Below are 19,969 nucleotides of genomic sequence, written 5' to 3' on the forward strand. Positions count from 1 at the left end.
GAGACAAAGATGTTTATTTGTTGTTTGTAAAGGACTGTCCTGCGTACGTTTGTTTGTCTCAATGTGAATAATAGTTACATGTGAAACACCCACACACACATCCAACAAGAAAAAGAAACATTACATATACAAACTGACGCACTAGACAAATGCCTCGGTAAAATGCATATATACATACACAATATTGATAACATTATATAGATGACACAGACACATTTACATATAGACTCATTATATACACAGCTACATAACATTATAATACAATAAGAAACAGTAGCATCGAGGATTACAAACTTTGGTTGGATTTGGACAGAATCCAATTACTTAAAGGGGTAGTTCAACAAAAATTGTAACATTAAACTGCAGTCGGGAAGCAATCTTGTGGTATTGCATTTCACACAAGAGTTACTTCCCTTTTAGTTGACTTTTTAGCTTTTTAAAAAGGGGAAATAACTTCTGAATAATTTCACTGCAAAAAGAGTTTCCCTTGTAAATGTAAAGAGTAACCAAATCTGCAACATAGACTTTTCTTTTTTTTTTACTACCATGCCTCACTTTGGATTTCCTACCCATGATGTCATATCCTGAAATAAATTCAAATTTTTAACTTCTAAGGAATTTTCTACTTCTCTGCTGAATCCGTGAACAATTTCATTTCAATGTTATTTTTACTAACTCACAACAAGGACTTGCCTAACTACAATCACATCAAAAACTTTTACTTTCTACCTTTCTTTAGAAAAAAAAAAAAAAAATAAACAGAACATCTATGAATAAAGTTTCTTTCTTAGAATATCTTATCTGTGGAACAAAATACCACGAGGCTGCTTCACAATCAACTACAATATGGTTGTCTTCAAGTCTAATGTAAACAAATATTTACTGAATATCTTAGATAATCAAATTTTGCCCATTACACCAATTGTTTCTAATCCTTGGTGGCGTTCATCGTCCAATCAACAATTTCTTTAACAGTTAACCATAGAAAGAAATGCTGTAAGAGCATAACAGCAGACTGTTCCCAGGAAAGAAACCCTCTTAGACAAGCATTTCGGCCTTTTACTCCTTAAACTCATGTCAGGCTATATTCAAGTTATGATTCTCAGATATCTACCCTAGCTGCAATTTGGAGGATTGTTTTTTTCAATTGCATAACAATGTCAATATGATAATCGCTTGAAGCCTTGTTTGTCTTAGACAAGATCCAACTCTTTCTGTTGTTCCTCCTCTAACTTTTAACATTCCAGTTTTGCTTCTTCCCGGGACAGCCAGTTTTTCTGTCTTGTGAACGCGAGCATCTATACTCTGAGTTTTGTAAAACAATGAGTTTGATCAGGAGTATTGCTTAGGGTACAAAGAGTTACCAATTTTTTTTTCTAATCTATGATTTTTGGTCAAACTTTAATTCTGGACACAAAGCAATAATTTTAACTTACATTTTATTTCTGGTTTCACTTCAGCTTCATCTTTGATCTGAAGAAGTCGACAACTGAGAGGCAACTGGACAGGCTGTAGTTTTACATCCTCATGAGTGTCGGAATCGATAAACTGGAAAGACATAACATGATTAGGTTTGGGAATTTTGAAGGATGAGGATTGATAATGTTGTATTATTTGGACTACTATTCTCATCTTAGGATTACTATTTTTCCTGCTTACCCCATGAATATCAGACCTAAACCTCATATAAATTATAGACCACAATATTCTAAGGATTATTTATAGTGAAAAAACATTTTCTATCTAAACATTAGTCTGATTTTTATAACCAATCAAAGCAGGGGAGACAACTTTTAAATAAGTTTTTTTTTTCTTATTAAACACATACTTTGTTTTTCCATAATAAATTTCCGGATTAGATTTTTAGGTTCATATTCATATTTGCACTTATGGTGGCAATCAAAAGTAAAGAAAATACAGAAAAGTCTGTATGGTGTATGTACCAGTTATGGAACGAAGATGAAATATTAAAAACATTACATAATTTTATGAAGTAGTATTTTTTTTATATATATATTCAACACAATCAAATTTTTTGACTAAGCTAGTTGTAGCGTTTTCATCGCCCATGATAGAAATCCAATAAAATAAATAAGGGGAGAGATCTCAATTCGAAGTGTCAAGGTCAAAACTAGCCTTATGTTCAATACAGTTTATTAGAAAAATTGTTAAAAATCGTAAATTTTTATTTTCTTAGTTAAAAAAAAAAAACCCTACTTAATTTACATAATTTTTGGAATATGACATCTTCATTCGATGTACATCATAAAGATTTTTTTGCATTTTTTAAAAATTAAGTGTAATTCTGAATAGGCACTGAATTTTATATCTCTAACAGAAAAATGATTCACAAAAATTTTTTTAAATCTCGAAAAGAACTTCATATGATTAAAAACTTGCTCACTCATTTCTTTAAGGTATATAAATAATTTACATGAAGGGGGGGGGAAAGAAAAAAACATTTTGACTTCCTTAAATTTCTAATAATATCTGAAATTTAAAATGATATTCTCAAATGTGCCAATATTATTTTATATATTAAAAATTGTTAATTTATTTCAGTTTTATTGTGAAAACGTTTTAAGTAAAATAACTAAAATTACTAAAGAAGAGAAAACTAGAGAAAGAGAAGAGCATACTTTCAAGAAACATCACATAAACAGGTACATCGGCTACTATAATATAAATCCGTCCATCAATGATTCTGCCTGTCTTTCAGAATTTTATTTTGGCACATTTACATTTCGGTAGGATAATAGTTGAATTGTCACATGTGATACACTTCCAAATTCATATTTAACAAATATGCCACAAAAGCCCCAGTCACAGCGAAAATGTTGAGGAAGTTGACAATTACAACTTAAGAAAGATGATAAGCGATGCTGATGTCATACCTTGAAATAAATTGCACGGGAATGGACAACCATTTCAAAGCCGACAACATAGTGGAGGGTAAAATAGCCACTATGGAAAATCAACAGAATGTGTTCGATGAATACATTAGACCTATAAAGACATATGGTAGCAAAACATGGACACTTAATAATAATAGAAAAGCTAATAGTTACACGAAGCGCCAATCTTTCACGAAAAACACCCGTCTAGCTAAATCCACTGTGAAAAATTTCCCCCACTCTATATCTGTGCCTAAATCAAAATGCGGATTCCATGAACAAAGCTTCTTTCTTAGAACTGCACGCCTGTGGAACTCTGTTCCGTCTGCCTGCTTCCCCTCGGACTACAACTTGGATGTCTTCAAGTCCAATGTTAACAAATTCCTAATGAACGGCCCCCCCCCTTAATTAAACACTTCATCAAATCTCCACACTAACGTAATGTACTTGCGATAACCCTTATCCCTGAGTGGCTTCCAGGCCTTGATAAGTGGTGATCACTGTGTAAAAAAAAAACACACAAAAAAAAAAAAAACATCAGTCTATGTAAAAGAAAAAGAAACACCTGGATCAAAAAAAAAAAGAAATCATTTGGATTTAAAAAAAAAAAAAATCATTTGGATTAAAAAAAAAAGAAAAAAACCTGCATGTTGGTACAAGCAAGCAGTTTGAGGAAAGAAGCTAGTAGAGTAAAAAGCTTTCTGTCATACAGGGAGGGAATTCCAAAGTCTAGCAGTTTGGCAGTAGAAGATTTTCTTGCACCAGGAGACGTCCACAGTGAAGGCGTGGGATTTTTCTGCTTGTCGGGTTAGTCAAGGATATTTACGTCGAGGACACGCCAGTGTTTTAAGTTTCCAAAAATTTCCGGAAAGTTTGTCTGAGCACATTTCATAAAAATAAACACAATGATAAAGTAATGCAGGAGTTAATACAGACTGGAAACTTTCTTTTTTGATTCCTGTCCAACAGATACAGATGGTTGATGCATAGGCATGTGTCAACAATATTCCATACATGGTGGATTTCGAGAGATATAGGATACTGTCAGGTACTGATACTTTTCTAGCGTGATAGAGGGAGCCTATTTTATCTGCAGCAGCCTTGGCAATGTCTTCTATGTATTTGTTCCAATTCATGTTGTGCATAAATGCTAGGCCAAGGAGTTTGAATGAAGAACTCTCAGAGTGCTATTGTTCATGGCAACCGATGGCTGGAAAGATTCTTTGTATTTGTTGAAGGAAAGGAGCTATGTCTTAGTAGCATTAATTGTTACCATCCACTAATTTTGGAGGGCTCTTACAAAAAAAAAAAGAGCTGCTTATGACATCTGTATCTTAAAACAACCGATTGAAAATTTCTAGACATTTCCAAAATTATTTTTAAATAAGTCTTTATTTACTTGCTTCCTCACAGCTGGATAAAACAAAATGAACTCATCGTTCATCGGTTGCAGCAAATAGGTCACCAATTATCAAGCTCAAACGCCACTTGAGGACAATGGTAAATGAGATAGAATAATTGTGAAATTGAAAGATAAAAATAATGGAAGCATTTAAAATGATTAATGAAATGAGCTGTTTGATTACTTAAAGACGGCGCCATGACTGGTACTATCATGCGGGGACAGAATGGAACTACGAGGTGATTCCACACATCTTTATATTCCAAAATTTGTGGTTTCAACACCGGATGCTGTTTCATGCAATGTATTAATACTTACGTCATCTTGAAGGAGTCTGTCCAAAACTCTTTTCGTATCTTCTTTAGTTTCCTTCTTATGGAAGACTGTCTTGGAGGTTCTGCTGCCATAACCCTCACCCACATTTCCGCTTGGATAGCTTGACCCTTCTGCAATTAATAAAAGATTAAGTTAGAATTAACATTCCTCAAAAACATTGAAAAAAAATTAAAGAAAGTTAACGAGTTAAGAAAAATGCTAGATGTTTCTAGATGTGCATATTTATTACACTCCTATCTTAATTTCTCGATGAAAAAGATGCATTTCACGCAATCAAAACAATTTAGTCTTTAAAGAGGAAGGTACTCTAACAAAATAACAAATTTCAAATCTTTAATGATTGTCTATCTCCTGGAGAAAAAATAAGGTTATTTACACATACTTATATCAAATGTTCTATGTTTGGCTTACTTAAGAGGTTACTGTAGCCTAACATATGCAGTGATTCTTTGAGTCTCCAAAAATTTCCGTGAAGTTTAAAACTAAAAGAAAAGACACTGGAAGATGATCATAGAGTACAACGGTTGAAAACATATAAATAATAATTTAGATACTTTTCTACTAATTTAGTAGATGCTGCCAAGTCTCCTGCAAAGAAGGTGGGCTCTCTCTATTGGGCTAGTAAATTTCTCACATCTACCAGTATCCTTATCTCTGCAAGCGCCATTCACCTATTCATGGAGTATTGTTGCCACATGTGGGATGGTGTATTTACCACTAGTTTCTGCCACTTCCAAAGGTCCAAAAAAGTGTTTTGAATTTAATAGGCCCCCAAATTCCACCACGCTCCAACCCTTGTCTCATCGCCACAATGTTGCATCCCTGTGCTTGTTTTACCAGTACTTTAACAGAATGTGCTCCAACGAACTCGTAGCATTTGCATCCCCTCGATGTATATACCTCCAACTGACCCAACAATCCTACCCCTTCACTGTAGAGGTCTTTAGATGCTGGAAAGCTTTCTACTGTAATTATGGAATTCTCTTCCTATTTCCTGCTTCCCTGACCATGCTAATATGCAGAAATTTAAATGTAATGCAAACAAACATCTAGCTGCACAACTCCCTACATAGTACCCCTGTTGGCATGGTCCCAAATATTATCCTCTTACATCCAAGTGGCAATATGTCTTATTTGGAATGAATATAAGAAAACAAAAAAAAAAAAAGTTGAAATTGGAGTGATTTCCCTAAGAAATATTATAAAATTATTATTTTAAATCAGACTTTTTGATCCGTTAAAAACGGGCAAAAGTTATAGACCGTTGTCTTAGAATGAGTGCTTTATGCCAAATTGATAATTGAATATGATTAAATTTGTGTTCATTTTTGCATTAAATACTAATCCATATTAATCGCTAATTATAACGGCTACCATAATACTTAGTTTGCTGCACCTTATCATAACAAAGGTTCATACAAAATTTCAGCCAGATCAACCTAGTAATTTTGAAGAAAAACTTCTAGAGTAAATGTGGTACTGTGGTGACGAATCCCTATTAATCCCTGCACCTCATCATAAAGGTTCATACAAACTTTCAGCCAGATCGGCTTAATAGTTTATGAGAAAAAAATGACAGACAAAGAGAAATATAATATAGATTGTTTACATTGTAATAGCTGGAATAAATATTAAACAAAAAAGACTGGAGCGAAAGAAACTTTTTAAGTCTAAAGAACATGCTGCAAGGATAAAAAAGAAAAATTTGCCAGGAAAAATGAAATATCCATTTGTCAGACGTATTGCTATTTAGACATGAAGTTGAGAATCAGACCAACTTTACTTTATATATTTGATGAAGATAAAAAGTAACCACTAATGCACCGCCACCATATTTTCACTGTCCCCTTTTACAGTAGGACCACAACTAAAAAGCAATTCTTTTGAACTGATTTTAAATGTCACAACTATGATGATTCCTGATTTTTATTGTTTTAAAATTTCTAAATATAGCATTGCTGTTTTTTTTTTTGGGTGGGGGAGGTATTACCTTAAAAACTCGTAATATGTGGCTATATTTTCACAGATGTAAAAATACACTTGTAGGGGGGTTGATCTTTAGATTTAGTTTTAATGGTAGTTTCACATCAATAAATATTTATCATTTTATTATTAGTAAATTAAGTTTTCAAAAAGGGAAAAAAAAGTTTTCATTAAGGGAAAATTAAGTTTTCAAAAAAATCAATTAAAAGAATCGTTTTTGGTATCGGAAAATTGGCTAAAACTTTTTTGATACTGATAAACACAATAATACAATTATGCAGATAATAATAGATTTTGATACCCAAAAAACATTCCCATTTATCTGATTCTGATTCATCTTTACAACACTAGTCATAACTTTTTCCTTCTCTCTTGATTTGCCGCTAAAAGAATTTTTGAATTCACAAAAAAGAGTAATAAAATATACTAAATGACCTGGAAGCCATCCATTGTTTTTAATTGCAAACTCGCACGTTGCAACAATTAAACCATTTTTGGATGTCAGTTCACACGCAAACACAATGCATCTGCAAAATTCTAACAATTTATTCTTATTTAATTAAATTACTGTTGTAATTTCAACCTTCTTTAACTGAATATAGATATATATGTTCCTCCCCTAACTATTCTTTGTATTTATCTGAGTATTTATAAATATCCCTACCTGACATCAGTCATAGAACAAAAATTACGTAAATTGATCAATATGTTTTTTTTATATAAATAAAAAAATCATTTTTTTTAATGACTTTTAGTGATTTTAATAGAAAATTGTAGCCATTACACGGTTGAGTTTGATCTTGATTTTGAGTTTTGTCTATTTATTAAATATGGCAGATTAGGACATAATGATTTTGCTTCCTCATAAAATTCGATTTTCTTATTTAAAAAAAACAATAAACAATTTAGTAACGTGATTTTTGGAATATGACATTTTCGTTCCGTGACGAGTACGTACTTAAGAGTTTCCTTTACTTTTGTTTTATTAATTAGGTTGATAAATTTTTACTTTCTTTCCACGTTAACACTTACCTTTTAAATAAGTGATTTAACCAAATATATTTATGCATCCACAATTTTACAGTGACGTAAAATTTACTTTGAAAAACCTAAGTTTGTTAAAAAGATTGAACATTCTTGAATAAGACATAAATAAGAGTGTCAGAAAATTTGTTATAAAGTTCCGTTGTATGTGTATTTGTGTGTGTGTGTATTAGCATCTCACGATCAAACAATGGATGGGGAAGAAAGAAAGAAAGAAAACAGAAGAGTTTTAGAAACTCACTGGTATGAGAGAGTGGGTCTCTAGAAGGACCTTGTTCAAATATAGAATGAGACTGAACGTAATTGTCTCTATCTCTGCCTCTTCCACGTCCTCGACCTCGTTCATTTCGGGAGCTATTTCGTTCACGTCTGTGACTGGGTTTTTCTTCTCGCTTGGGGCTTGAAGAAGCAGAGCTGTTAAAAACAGAAAAAGATAAAGGCATACACATGTAAAACGGTACAATTTGCAAAATTATTAAACTGAAAATTTAAAGCAAACTCACAGATGCTCTAAATAAAAAGAATGATTCTCAAAATGAACTGCACAAAAAATGTCGGAGACGCTTATGTAGTATAGATCACCAGTTAAGCTACGTTGAACCTGGTCAGTACTAAAATGGATGACCCTTTGGGGCTTCCAGATGCTGTATGTGCTCTCTGCTTATCTCGGCATTGTTTCCAGTCGTCCTGGACTTCTCCTTGCTACTGGACACAAACAGTACTAATTTAGGAGAGGTGTGGTTGGTATTGCACAACTCTTGCCTCATAATTACATGCGTAGCTGCCCTTACAAGTGGTATCCTTTGTCTTTTGAAGGTGAGTGGAGGGCATCGTATATATAACATGTAGACATACCTAACTTTATATTTTTATGTAAGACTGCAACTTCAAGAGAGAAGTGAAAACCTACAAATATAGGTTTTGACAATTACTGATGTCTACTGTTTTACTTGGTTGACATGTAATACCTCCTGCTTAGATCATATCAATCTACTATATAAAGGGCAAATATCTGTATGTCCAGGTAAAACTTGAAAAATACACTACAAATATCCACAACTTTTTTTTTCTTAGTTGGCATAACCCAGATGTATGATATTAGAAATTTAAAAAAAAAAAAAAAAAAAAAAAATGAAAGATTCATTATTTTATGTTATCAATATATACACACATCTTTTAATGTTATGTAGTCTGTTTACCAGCTACTAACTAAAGGGAAGTAACTGATTGTTTTTTTTTACAGAGTTATATCCCTTATACCAACTGGAGTTGTGCGTGTGTACATCTCGAGAGAGAAATGTGCTGGTTGAAGAAGTAAGTGGGAATGGGGGGGGGGAGATGTTACACATTTACCCCGTACAATGTCGGGAAGCCCTGCTAGTATTATATAAATAATAATCATTGAAATATATAAACCATAAAATAAAACTTTCAAGTGTGGAGAGAGAGACCAAACAACAATAAGTAGAGAGTTGTCAAATTGGATTAAAATAAAAGGAAAGAAAGAATGAAAAAAAAAAGAAGAAATAAAAAGACATACTCGTCCTTTACTCTTCGAGATGGAATATTTGGTGTGAAGATCTTTTTTGGAATTCCTCCAAGAGTCAAATCACGAGGTCCACGAATGGAAGGTAACCTGTCAAAATAAAAATTAAAAAGTATTGCATGCAAAATTAATTTTTTTTTCTTAGATGTAATTGAATGAAAAACATTGAGCATTTTTAGATTGATTTGGTTTGTCTGCTTTTCAGGGTTGGGGAGGTAGAGTCATAGCAAATTCATTACTTTAGAAGTTGGAACCAAACCTTTGAAATTTCCAGGAATCAGAGACAGAATCAAACATTTGCGCTACCAACTTCTCCATCCTTTTTTTTTTTTTTAATGATTTTTATCTGGGGGGTGTATAAAAGTAATATCAAAAATGGAAAATACTACTTATAAGAAAATGGAATTTTCCATCAAAGGTTAAGTTAGACTATGTGTCAGGAAGTTCATAATGTCACCTAGCAAAGAGAAAAGTCTTTCTCTTTGGTCAAATTGGTTTGAGCTGAACGATTATTATGATCGTTCTTGATATTGTTAGAAAGAATGTATCAAGATGAAAGGTATGTTTTTAGGATAAAAATATTTACCTTTTAATAGGTTGGTGCAAAAATAATGTCGTTTTTTTATGTTCAACTATATATTAAAAAAAAAACATTAATTTTGCACCAATCTAATAATAGAAAGGAATATTAATTTTCATAACTAACATAAACAAGAATATTAACAGACATAAAAAAAAAAAACACATGACGAAGATAGATCATCCGATTTGTATCTTGGTCACGTGGAGTTAATGATGTAAGGAGATAGATTGGTGATACACATAATCAGAGTCAAGAGTTGGGAGTCAGAGAGGAAAGTCGACAGTTGTAAGTCAGATGGAAAGAAACTGTCTATGGAGTGTAACAGTTATGAGCAGGGGAGACTGTTGAAAAATGTTGATAGTAAAACTCTAAGATCAGTGTTGCAGATTTCCAATGGGGGGAAACATTGGAAATAAAGTTGCTGAAAAGACAACCCGAGATTTGTTCATTGATTGGGATGGATTTTCTATGCAGCTTCCCATCAAACAAGACCAAAGATAGACCGGGTACATTTCCCCGTTGGCATATGTTATCCCCCAAGAGAACTGTCATCCATTTTGTTCTATGTTATATGTCCTGTTCATACACTCAACATAGATGATCAAATAGATTCACACACACACACATGTATATATATATATATATATATATATATATATATACACACTAAATGATAATATGCTCATAAATTTATACAAACCTATTACATTACAAGTGAACCGAAAGGAATCACTTACCTTTTTCAAAACTGTCTTTGTTTATGGAGAGTACACAACGAAAATATGCAATTGTGTACATTGCTATAAAAATAAAATGTTTCTGAATTTTTGAGATGAGGATTGATGATTGGTATTATTTGGATTATTCAGCTACTATTCATAATATTGGAACCATTAATTATAAATAATAGATGAAGTCACTATTAAGAGAAAATATATATATATATATAAAGTGATAATGTGTGTGTGTGGACACTTATCAACCTATATACTCAATAAATTTTTTATCTACAGACTTGAAATTTGGCATATAGGATATTCAGACATGTGGAAAACATTTAAATCCATTTCCATCCGGTAAAAAAGGGCTGCTAAGGAGTCAAAATTGAAATATTGGTATATAGGAGTCATGGGATTTTTATATGCTTGCTGTTTCACGAATGCCCATGCATGAATTATTCACATTACAAATTACTTATGTTAAGAATAAGTAGGTTTGAAAACACCTTTTAAGGAATGTGTCATGCTGGTCTAATGGTTATCGTACTTGAATCACTGTCTTTAAGTTTTGGTTTAATTGAGATACTGAAAAAAATTGGCTTTTACATTTTTAAAAAATTGTTTAAATTCTTTAAAATTAAAAATTTTTTTTTTACTAAACTTTTATATTTAAAAACATCTTTTTAAAAATTAAAGAAAATTTTTAAAAAATTTATTTACTTTTTATTTTTTAACTGTTTCTTTTTTGCTCCTCTCTCTTTTGTCTTCATTATATTATTCCCCCAATGTTTTTTACAATTCTAATTTGAATGCTGTTTAAGTTGGTGTTGTCTTTTTACCATTATATTTGTATAATTCTGAATTTTTCTCCTCTTCTGATGAGAAGCATTTAGCTTTGAGAAGCCATGGCCTGAAGAGGTTTCTCCCCTAGTCCCCTTTCTGTAACCCTTATTGATAATGTAATAAAATTCCTATGAACTTTACTCTTTAAGAACAAGTACTTAATAAAACATGTTAAAAAACACTTTGAAAAAGAGTTAAAAACATATTTAATTTTAAAAAGGAAGCACAAAATAAGTGGATAGTCCTTAATCTGCGGAGTTTCGAAGAAATACTTTCCTTCTCATTAGAGGGTAGGGATTAGCAAAATGCGAGATCGGATTTTGCTTGCAAAAGTATTTAATGAAACTACAAGTAAGTCATAGATCTTACTTGGTAAAAAATAGTGAAGCAGAGGGAATAGGGAGAAGAAAAAGGTAATTTCATGTGAATGGATGGTCTGGTGAAAGGTAAAATATCCAATAACAGTAAAATCCAAAAAAGTTGATTAAATTTCCATTTCCACAGGTAAAATCCAAAGGAATTGCGTTAATGGAAGATGGTTCAAAGTAATCCAAAAGGCAGTATTTTGTGGAATAATTCAACAAATATAATAGAGAAAGGTAGTTTGATTGAAGCATTGTTGGTGAATAGATATCGAGGAGTATGAGAAGGCTATAGCAATGCAGGGAACTGACTGTTGTATTGGTGTGACGTATGAACAAAAAATGGACAAACGGAAGGACGTCTTATTTGTTTTGTTATTTTATTTAACTTCGTATATCCATTTGCTTTTCAATATAACCACAATACAAATCAGTAAATATGAACTTACTGTTTGATATAACCAGGATATGGAATCTCCTGTCAAATCCCAAAGTATGAAGTTTAGAAATCCACATTGTTTATAGTGGTGAAGGCTTGGTGTAGAACCATCTCCTCTTTTTGGAACCACTGATAAACTGAGTCAGTGCAAAGGACAGAGCAGATGGTAAACCTGAGGTTTTTACATCAGAAGCTTTCCTTCTCCAAGGTGCATGCCCTTATGAAAACTGAGGGTGCATCTCTCCCAGTGGTTTTAAATACGCCCACAGATATTAAACTGGAAATTTCTACATCTCACTGCAATACAAACAGCATCTAGTATTCTCAAATGGTCACTTGTCTCATATATACAGCATAATCACACTGACACACCGGTTTGTGTTAGATCACTAAGTTACGCAATAATGAGCTCCACAAATATATAGATACTTCCATTATATTCTAAGATAAATTTTACATTACATAACTGCAATCACTTGTGCCCCCACGACGTGAGCACCCTCGACAAACCCGACAGGCTACTAAATCCCACCCCCACACTGTAGAGATCCCTAGATGTAAAAGATCTTTTTACTCCAATAGTTTCTTCCCCAGAACCGCTAGACTCCGGAATTCCATTCCAGGTCCCTGCTTCCCCAACAGTACTGACGTGCAGAAGTTCAAGTGTAACGTGAACCGACATCTTGCTACCCAAATCCCTACATAGTACCCCAGTAGTTGTTGCCCCTGATAGTAGCCCCCTACACCAAAGTGGCAATTTGCCTTGTTTGGGGTGAAAATGTAATAAAAAAAAAAAAAAAAAAAAAAAAAAAGAGTATACTTAGATTTTATGTAGATTCTCTAACTTTTTTTCTATAGGGAACACACATACAGACATTAAGTTTCATATATATAAATAAAAAATAACACTAGAATTATACTCCTTTATTTTATCATCTGCTGATTTACACAACTGGTCATCTACAGATGTTAAATGCTTCTCTTCATCATCTGGTGATTTTTGCTTATAAATATTTTAACTCACCAGATGTTCCACATGTTAATTTCTTCCAATCTTTATATTTGACTTTAGGAAGGATTATTTACCTCGTACTGCGGCCAGCAGGTGTTCCCTTGCGGTCAATCAGACCTCGTGGAAGGTCAACAGATTTAGAAGGTGTAGACATGATGCCAAGGTTTTCAGAGGCCAAGTAAATCAACTGGAAAATATCTATTAAAAAAAAAATAGATAATGAATAAATAAATATGTTGAACACAGTAATTGTATTTCACAAAACATACAGGGTGGAACAATAAAGTTGTCACCCTAAAGAAAACAACACTACAGCTTTATTTTAAAACTTTTATTGAAAAAAAATCAATTCAGGTAACTTGATTATGTAGTAGAGCTGACATTTATTCAATGTAGCCACCTTCAGCCTCAATCATTGCCTCAAGACAAATCCGGAACTGGGAGCATGCCTTTTTCACATGCACCAGTGGGAGCTCGGCGAATACTCAGTAGCGATCAGGCTGGCTTTGGTGTTGTGGGAGGTCATGTTGGTGATGTTCTCAACGTATGACCAAACAAAGTAGTCCAGAAGGTTAAAGTCAGGGAAGGATGGGGAGGGTCACTGAGAGAACGGTACAAAATCGTAGCACTCCTTCTGAAGTCAAGCTTGGGTCTCTTTGAATTGTGGGTCAGCACCGAGTCCTGCTGCCACACCCAGAGTCTGCCAGCGGTCACATGATTGCACCAGGAAACCACCACACTTTTCAGCACATTCAAGTACACTTTAGTGTTGACTTTCAAACCAACTTCAAAGATGTGGGGTGGCATGATGTGGCTCTCACTTGAAATTAAATTTTACGATTTTTAGTGATTAAAACGTTTTAATTATTTTGAGTCAAATTAAATTGTCACTCTTAAATTTGGGCAAAATTTAAGACAATATAGTTGCTCCCAGGTTTCTCCTTGCTTTTTCATGGAATTTTATTTTCTTGATTAAAAAAAAATACTTGATCAAATTACATAATTTTTGACGAATACATAATCTTCCTTTCTTTTTTTTTTTTTCTTTTTTTAACTTGGTGAAATTCTAAATAAGCACCAGAAATACGTTCAATAGCTGTCACCAATCGATTCCAAACTTAACCTCCAACCAATCTGTATATTTTTCTTACTTTATATATATATATCTCATTTTCATTTTTTTTTTAGTGTTTTACTTCGGGTAACATCCAACACCATTTTGAATACGGTGGGTTTACTCAGAAAACACAGATAAATCATTTAAATAAAAGCGTTTGTAAATACACAAATAAATAAGCAGGTAAGTAGAAAAATAAACTTTTCATGCTTGTGCTAACAGTTTTTTTTTTCTCTTAAAGACCACCGCCTATCAAGGCCTGGAGGCCACTCGAGGATAAGGGTTGAGTGTTAGGTGAGACAACACCGTGACGATCGGTAATGCTGGAACTTGGGTAGGGTTTAAGACAGCCCAACAAGAACTTATTTACATTAGACTTGAAAACGACCATGTTTATAGCCAACAGGGAAGCAGCCCCACGATATTGTGTTCCATAGATGGACGGTTCTAGAAAGAAACTTTGCTTATGGAATTTTCGTTTAGTTCTAGACACAGATAATGTTGACAGTTGTTTATATGTTTTACGGCATAGGGCATAGATTGAAACGCAGTTGAGCATTGAGCAAGCACCTGCCGCGAAAATAACGATAAAGCAGAGATAGAGTCGCAACGCAACGCCTTTTCTGTGAAGATGTGATCATAGATTGAGGAAGGTGAAAAAGGTCCTCGCGAACTAGATTTTGAATCCTGCCAAAGCAAGAAGGGTACACTTAGCAGCTCTTCCCCTGATGTGGCAACAGTACTCCATCTTAGGACGTATTTGGCTCTTGTATATGGTAGAGGATTGCGTCGGGAGTGCGATACTTTCTGGAGCGGTAAAAAGATCCAACGATTTTTCCAGCGATTTCGGCAACGGATCTGATGTAGGTCTTCTGCGATATCAGACCAAGAGTGAGAAGGTCAGTCCCGGAAGTTTTTTCGGTAAATTTTTACGGCGTGGCGTGTTTATAATACGCTGGGGCACTGCCCCAGCGTATTATAAACACGCCAACATCCCCATGTTAAGAACGGCTTTCGGAATAAACACCCCTAACCTCGAAAGCCGTTCTTAACATGGGGAGGTTGGGTGGTGCTTATTCCGAAAGCCGTTCTGGGTTTGTATTACTGTACACATAGATTCGAAAAAGTTGTCAAAAAACAAATATATAACAAATAAATGTTATCAAAGGCAAGATAGATTACTTTTCTACCAAACTGGATATAATTTTCGTGTTTTTATTCAATTTAACATGTTTATTGAGCTCGAAAAGCATACAGTGTTTACCGATGTATTGGAAAATTAAAAATGGCGGCCGACTCTCTCTTTAACACGGTAAGTTCGGAAAAAGGTGTAATAAATAATAAACTAGACAAAATACTGTTAGAAATTTGCTCAATATATGTTACCGTGACATAACTTGACATATATTCGGTGGTATTTTAATAGCATTTTCTCTAGTTTATTATTTATAACACCTTTTCCCGAACTTACCGTGTTAAAGAGAGAGTCGGCCGCCATTTTTAATTTTCCAATACATCGGTAAACACTGTATGCTTTTTGAGCTGAATAAACATGTTAAATTGAATGAAAACACGAAAATTATATCCAGTTTGGTAGAAAAGTAATTTATCTTGCCTTTGATAACATTTATTTGTTATATATTTGTTTTTTGACAACTTTTTCGAATCTATGTGTACAGTAATACAAATCCGCCGTTCTTAACATGGAGTGGCTGGGGGGGGGGTTATACTACGCTGAGGCAGGTCGTAAAAAAATACCGTTTTTTCGAAGGAGGATACTTCCTCAAGACGAGGGTCATTATTTCAATTGGAGCCAAGTGGGGATTTGTTGACTATTTGTTTGTTTGTTTTTAATGTTTTTTTTTTTGTTTTTTGTTGGAAATTGTTAACAATTTCCGTACCCAATTTCCAATTATTGATTTATCGAATTAATTTTTTATATTTAAAAAAGATAAAATTAAAAATATGTAAATAACTCAACTCTGATTTTTTTTTTCAAATGCAAATGGATAGAATATTGATGGTTTTAAGTTTTCAATTTCATAAATCGAAAAAAATTGTAAATAATCGTTGTTTGCTTACCAAGAAATGCCTTTTACGTTATATAAATAAATGTCAATAACCATAAATAGATTTGTTTTCCTTACCGGTTAAATAAGTCGCCGTATGAAACACATGTAAAGCGATAAAGTTTTTATGATTATTATGACTAAAAACAAAAAAGAAACAAAAAATTAATTCTTGTAAAGCGGAACAAAAATTGCGAGACGCAGTTTCGTACGGTGACAACCGAAAATAATTACCGACTAATTTAAGTTCCGCTGTCGTCCCAGGGCTTGTCACCGAACAAAACCGTTTTGTGTTATTTTTATGTCTCTTTGCGAAGATTATAATCCACATACAATCATGTTAAAACTTATGTTTAGAATCCTTATTCTAATTTTGATAAAAGTCCATTGCATAATTTTGACCCTAGAAAATGTCTAAAATTTAAAGAAGAAATTAAGAATTTTGCTTAATTGGTGCTTAATGAACATGAATAAAATTTGATGCTTATCTGAAATATTTTAGATTCCAAATCTGAGGTTGTTGGCATATTATCATCGATAAAAATTCTTTAAAATACTTAAAAAAGAAAAACAAACATGAAAATTGAAAAATATACATTTTTTCCATTTAGAGATTTACTTTGGGCTTTTATTTTTCCCATTTAGAGATTCTCTTTGGGCTTTTATTTTTCAAATGCAATCAAAATTTAAACGTAAACTAAAAAAATAATTCTGATAAGCCTCTCTCAAGAACCATAGTCAGTATGTAGCGGTCTAGGGTATAGAAGGAAATGCGTGTTCATCTCACTTTCGGATGTCACCAATTTGTTGAGGTGGTGCAAATTAGGAATAATGAATTGAATTGAGAAAGAGAGAAATTAATTGCTTTGAGGAAGGAACGGACAATGCATTTACTTGAATTAAACGAACTAGGATTTATTTCGTGAAGAAACAAGTGAAAGAAAAGGGTACTACACATGTTTAGTTTGGCGTGCGTCTCTCGCTGTTTACTGGTGAGAAGGAAAGTCTATTGTCGTAGAGAGAGAAAGAGAGAAAGTCAATCCAGTTTGGTGTGCGTCTCTCACTGTTAGCTGGTGAGGAGGAAAGTCTATTGTAGTATAGAGAGAGAATGAGAAAAAGTCAATCCAGGCCATAGAGATAGAAAACGTATAAAGTGTACATACTGTCTGTTAGCTCGTGTCTCATACATAGTAGCAGGGAACGTGACGCACGCAAGCGCATGCCTCCCGAAAGGGAGGCGGCTGGTTCATTGAACCTCTCAGCTCGAGAGCTGGTCCAAAAAGAAAAATGCTGCTTATTGCTCTTGCTTTTATAATTGTTTCCGGTGGTCTTTTGCGCATGTGTGGATTTCCTCTGAAAGGGGAAGTGACGTTGTCCTTGTGTGCGTACGTGTGCGTGTATGTGAGTACATGTGTGTACGTTAGCGCGTGTGTGTGTGTGTATATACACGTGAATGTGAGTGTATGTATGCGAACGTTAATATATCTACTTGTGTGTACATATACGCGCATGTTTGTGTGTGGGTATGTATATGACAAGAAATATGGCTTGAGATGTGAATGCGTGTTTTTGTGTGAGACTAGAAAAGGCTCCCACAAGTACAAGACTATGACTATTGCTAATTGATGTTTAATACATATTGTTAAAATTTAAAAATAGACATCAAAGTTATTTCATGGAGGGCTTTCACTACCTTTGCATAAAGCTAAATCAAACTAAAGATAGCTACACATTACCACCCCTTACGCATAGCAACTGTGTTTCAAAATACATAATTATCGGTTAATCAGTTTAGAAATTAATCTTGTACATACGAATGAATGAACATATACCCATGCTGTAATAAATAAATGGTAAAAATCTATAATTATGGCCTACTTGTATATATACGTATATACCGTTTCCTTTATTTATTTATTTTTTTGATGCCCGCATATTAAAAATAATGATTGATGGGTTAAAATATAGATATAATCTACTAAAGAATTTTTTTTTCTTTTTCAGATCTAGTATCTTTAAGAATTTTTTTTTTTTTTTCCTTTATTTTTACATTTCCACCTCAAGGGTTAGTTTTGTGGTTAATGAAGGATGTTTTTTTTTACTGTGAAAAAAAAAAAAGCATAATTTATAAATTATTTATTGAAATTAACTTCAACACTAATCCTAAGTTGGTAAAATGGAGGAGGTGCAAGACTAGGATTCATTACACAGATTGCAATTCTCCTTTTTCAAAGCATGGAGTTCTGAAAGACAAAGTGGAGCCCAGTGAACAATAAAGACGCTTGATGCAAATTTGGCAAAGACATCTCTGATTTAATCATTTTACTACCTCTCAGGGCAATGTAGACAAATGATTAAAATTCGTGATGATCATCAATGCTATACACATAGCTCAAGGGTTAATGAATTTTGAAGGTCAGATGTTGTGTGTCATCCCGTTTACTATTGGTAAATATGTCTGCAAACTCCTGTATCAATCTAGGACTTGTTGGTTTAATGGCAAAAAGAACTGACTCTTGTCAAAATGGGGATAGGATTCTTACAACAATCTCATTTCTTTGTATGTCTTTTCAGGTTGAATTGCATGATTTAATTTGTTTCAGAATTTTTTTAGATTAGGATTGATGATTTGGATTATTTGGGTGGATATTATTATACATTGGGAAAGCTATGCCAATAAGTAGTGAAAGTGCACTGGTTGACGACCAGAAGAATTATCTTTGAAAAGTTAGTTATTAGGGTTTATTGAATTTGTATCTTGTGTATTTGGTCTGTTGCTAACGAGTATCATACTTGAAATTATCGTTGACAAGAACTGTTTACAATATTAACACATCTACTATCCTGATGTTTACTCTAATAGTTTTCTATGGCCGCCATTTTTTTAAAAACTTCATTGACGATGGTAAAAGTATTTACTGAGCATGCTCAGTAGCATTTTCTTTTCAATTTTTTATTTAAAAAAATGTCCATTTTGTTTCCACTTTGATGCAAAAAAAAAAGCACACACATTTTTACCACCATTACAAATTTAACATTTTTTCTAATTTTTAACAAAAAATGGACATTTTTGTTAACTTTTCTACAACTTAAAAAAGATTTATTTTCTTTCCAAATTAAAAAGTCTATTTTTTCCCAATTTAATACAAAAAAGCACACTTATTTTTACCATCATTACTAATTTAGCATTTTTCCCAATTTTTGCCAAAGATTTCCGGGGTTTTTTGTAATTTTTTTACACCCCCCCCCCTCCAAAAAAACTCCAAATTTACTTTGTTTTGCACACACAAAAAAAAAAAACCTTTTGCACAAGTTTTTGAGCATTTATTTTTCAAAGTTTTCTTTGCGAACATTTGTAATAAAAAAATTTTTTAAAAAAAGTGTGGATTTATGTGACGTGACCAAGTTTTTAAACCATTAAGCCGACAACACACTCTCGTTTTCTTCCCAGATCTTGGATGGACAACAACTCCACATGGAATGGACCTTTTGCTCCCAACTTCTCTCTTGGGACTCAACAAGTCAACACCCAGCCTATGGGCTCGGGGTTTGATTATGACGGAATACAAACAAGCTAACATGGTTATCATCTCATATGGTACAAACACAATCTCTTTTTA

The 19,969-nt window shown here is 33.3% G+C and overlaps 1 protein-coding gene across 2 annotated transcripts in view; it reads right to left on the bottom strand.

The window, feature by feature from the left end:
- LOC145285953 (DNA-directed RNA polymerase III subunit RPC4-like) overlaps positions 1-16,575 on the bottom strand; it is a 30,495-nt gene extending 13,920 nt beyond the window's left edge. Inside the window, exons 1-6 of one of the 2 annotated variants that reach the window (XM_080134474.1) lie at positions 16,428-16,575; positions 13,238-13,361; positions 9,200-9,295; positions 7,901-8,073; positions 4,615-4,742; positions 1,437-1,548 (exon numbers count right to left, since the gene is read on the bottom strand). In XM_080134474.1, the coding sequence (XP_079990600.1) occupies positions 1,437-1,548; positions 4,615-4,742; positions 7,901-8,073; positions 9,200-9,295; positions 13,238-13,317 (589 nt within the window). In that variant the 5' untranslated portion in view covers positions 13,318-13,361; positions 16,428-16,575. Of the gene's footprint in view, positions 1-1,436; positions 1,549-4,614; positions 4,743-7,900; positions 8,074-9,199; positions 9,296-13,237; positions 13,362-16,362 lie in introns of both variants that reach the window. The other variant, XM_080134475.1, reaches the window with a different exon arrangement.
- Positions 16,576-19,969: the final 3,394 nt, after the last annotated feature.

Source organism: Euprymna scolopes, chromosome 10 (genome assembly GCF_053919585.1).
Source record: "Euprymna scolopes isolate OS-2025 chromosome 10, ASM5391958v1, whole genome shotgun sequence".
NCBI classification, from domain to species: Eukaryota; Metazoa; Mollusca; class Cephalopoda; order Sepiida; family Sepiolidae; genus Euprymna; species Euprymna scolopes.